The sequence below is a fragment of the Triticum aestivum genome, chromosome 3D (genome assembly GCF_018294505.1).
Source record: "Triticum aestivum cultivar Chinese Spring chromosome 3D, IWGSC CS RefSeq v2.1, whole genome shotgun sequence".
In the NCBI taxonomy this organism is placed as follows: Eukaryota; Viridiplantae; Streptophyta; class Magnoliopsida; order Poales; family Poaceae; genus Triticum; species Triticum aestivum.
This window is the reverse complement of record NC_057802.1, coordinates 386,756,614-386,759,747: the sequence shown is the minus strand read 5'-3', so window position 1 is coordinate 386,759,747 and position 3,134 is coordinate 386,756,614. Positions and strand designations below refer to the sequence as shown.

General features: G+C 58.0%; 1 protein-coding gene across 1 annotated transcript in view; it reads right to left on the bottom strand.

Moving 5' to 3' along the window:
* Window positions 1-427, bottom strand: part of LOC123074712 (uncharacterized) — a gene marked incomplete in the record, with an annotated part of 3,683 nt that extends 3,256 nt beyond the window's left edge. Inside the window, 1 exon segment of the mRNA XM_044497480.1 lies at window positions 1-427. Within this exon segment, the coding sequence (XP_044353415.1) occupies window positions 1-367 (367 nt within the window).
* Between the last annotated feature and the right edge of the window lie 2,707 nt (window positions 428-3,134).

Below are 3,134 nucleotides of genomic sequence, written 5' to 3'. Positions count from 1 at the left end.
GGACGGCTCGGAGCAGCGGCAAACGATGGCGGACAGCGACGAAGTACACGGAGAGGACGACGTCGATGGCGAATGTACGGGACGTCCCGGCTTGAGCTGGTCCCTGGAACAGACGGATCCGGCCGCGGCGGACCTCCTGGACGTGCTCCCGCACGCCGGAGACGACGGTGGCCGCAATGACGGTGATGACGAGCACAATCGCCGCGCGAGGTTCCGACCTCGAATTCAAGCAGATGAGAAGGGGGCGATGGGGGATCAAGGGGGAAACGGATGAGGGCGAGCTAGGGTTGCAGTTGGGCATGTTTATAGGCCGAGGGGAACGACGTGGAGGCCATCCATGGCCATGGCAGCCGTGGATGCACGCCATGCCCTCCTCTGCCTCCTGTAGCGTGAGGTAGGGGAAAAAGGCCTGCGCAGGCTGGGCCGTGTGCACTGCGGCTGCATACAGCCCAGCTGCACATTAGGTTTAGGCGTTTTCTCTTTTTATTTTCTGTTTTGTAATTTCTCCACTATTTTGCATTAATTTGATCTACCAAATGGATTTTTTTAATATGATAATTGGCACATAAATACTAGGTTGTGTAATGAGTTAGCCGATAAAGTTACTATTTATTTTGAAATGGTTAACTATTTATTTAAATTGAATTGGCTCAATTTAATGTTGCCGGTTCACTTTATAATTTCCTAGGGATTAATTGGAATGTCAAATAGTGTTGGTTTATTCATGACAAATAGTTAGTGAATATTCGCAACCAAACAAACATTTTAGTTTTACTGATTGGAGAAATATTAATTTTGACTTTAGATTAAATTTGAAATGGCTTTGAATTTTATCAAGTGGCAACTATCAAGGTAACCATGATGACATGGCAACCATTAATGAGGGATTACTATAGCTTATTTATCCGGGCGTTACAGTCGTCCAGGTTGCCGGTCGGCTCAAAGGTGGTCGAGGGTGGCGCAAGGCGGGGCCCTCGTCTGGCGATATGAAGCAAGGCCGGTTCCTGTGAAGAAGGCCCAGTGCCTGTGAAGCTCACCGCCCGTGACACTCTCACGTAATGATGAATGGGGCTGTACACGCCCCGGAGTCTCACGGGTGCCGCCCTCAGGCCCTGGGGCTCCCTCCCATGCCTAGTGGCAGCACTTAGCTCCGCGCTGGTGAGAAGACTTGAAGTCCAGAAGACTAGACTAGGCGCCGGACGCGGCCATTTGCTTTGGATATCTTCTTCTGTAGCCTTGCTTTCTGGTTTTGGATTTAAGTTGAAGTTGAGTTTTCTTTGATGCGCGCGGGGGGTACCTTTTCTCGTTCGAGCGATTTATTGCCGTCCGGCTCTTGCTTTGTCACGAAGCGCACAATCGTCTCCTCCCCCTCGCGGGCCCCTCGCGAGCGGGGCTGGGTGCAGCACGCATAGCACACGCGCCGACATCATTATTGGCATCTGATCCTCGCGAGGCCCATTCGGGTGAGTCTGCGGGCCCTTCAGGAATTCCTCAGGAGCTCAAGACCTCGCGATCCCATTTGAGGTGCACCACTACCAAGGCAAGCCGATGCGGCAAACCCGCTGCCAGGCTCATGAATTCACAGAGGTACACATTCAGCTCAACACAAAAGAATAAAGGCGTCGGTCTGCTTGCACGAGGGGATCCCCCTCTCAAAATGCTCTCACAATCTTTAGGCGCCATGCCCAAGTTTTTTAGTACAGGATAAAATGGCGAGAGAACATGGGATCAGCTAGATATGTCACTCGCTACAGCGCCCTCGGACGCGTCACTCGCGTCGTCATCGTCTTCGCCGTCGCCGTCGCCGCCTTCGGCGACGCCTCTGTCACCGTCGTCAACCACGTCGCCTTCATCCGTGGCGACCACCACCGCGTCGTCATCGGAGGCAAAGGCTCTGACCAGCGCATCCACGTTGTCCTCCACCCACCGCGCCAGGTCGCCCCGGACGGCATGTGGCACGGGGGCAATGGCGGCGTCAAAGTCGAAGTCGGGGAAGGTGTTCCAGAGATGGCTGAAGACGCGGGAGAACGCGCGCCCGAGCAGGCCCCGACTTCTCTCTTCCACGAGCTGGCGAGCCCTATCAGACCGGGCTTCTAGGCTCGGCACCACGTTGGTGAAGAAGATCAGGTGGCTGGCATAGTCATTCGAGTGAGGGGGTGGTGCATTCTCGTCGCAGATGAAGCCCATGGCGGTGTTAGCCCTGTTCCGGAGGTCATGAAGCATGGGGGCATGCTCACGCTCCAGTGTCCGCTGTTGAAGCACTTCCTCCATGTTCTGCCGCGCGACGGCCTCGGCGTCATCAACCCGCTTCCGAAGCGGAAGCAGCTCGGCGTGGGCGGATGCCAAGTCCGCCTGCGCCGTGACCAGGGCGGCAGCCGTGGCCTCCCCATGCCTCTCCGCCTCGTCTAACCTGGGCCAGAGAGCGGCGGACCTGCCTGCCGCCTCAGTTCCTGCAAGGTTCAGCTTCAGGTCGTACCGACCTTCAAGATCCGCGCGAACCTCGGCCACCCGGCGGTCGACCTCCTCCTGGATCCTGGCCTCGCGAGCCCCGACGGCATCCTCTGCCTGGGCAACTTTACGCTCCCTCGTCTCCAGTTGCTCGAGCTCAAGGCTGCGTTCCACGGCTTCCAGAGCCAGCGCCTCCTCGCGCTTCCGGACCTCCTCTTCCTCGGTAGGCGTCCCCCTCAGCGACGTAAGGGTGGCTCTGCGCGCCTCCACCTGCTGCTCGAGGGACGCACTCCGGGCCTGGAGCTCCCGCACGCGCTTCTCCGTAGCCTCGCGGCGGCGGTCAGCCTCGCGAGCCTCCTCCAAGGCTCGGGAGCAAGCTTCGCGAGAAACCTTGAGGGACGCCTCGGCTTTCGCATTGTCAAGATCACGCTGGTAGCGGCCCAGGTTGACAGCCACCCTCAGCTTGCGCCACTCCTCCGCCGGCCGAAGACCTTCAGCCTCAAGACGCGAGTCGACACCCATGAGTTCTTCGCCAAGTCGGCTCATCGCGCCCATCGCCTCCTAGAAGAGCTCATGGCGAACGACGCTTCGCCCGCGCTCGGACTCGAACGCACGGCTCACCTCATCCTCCACCATGGGGGCTGCAGGCGGGACATCAAGCAACGCACCACCTCTCGGCAGGGGGC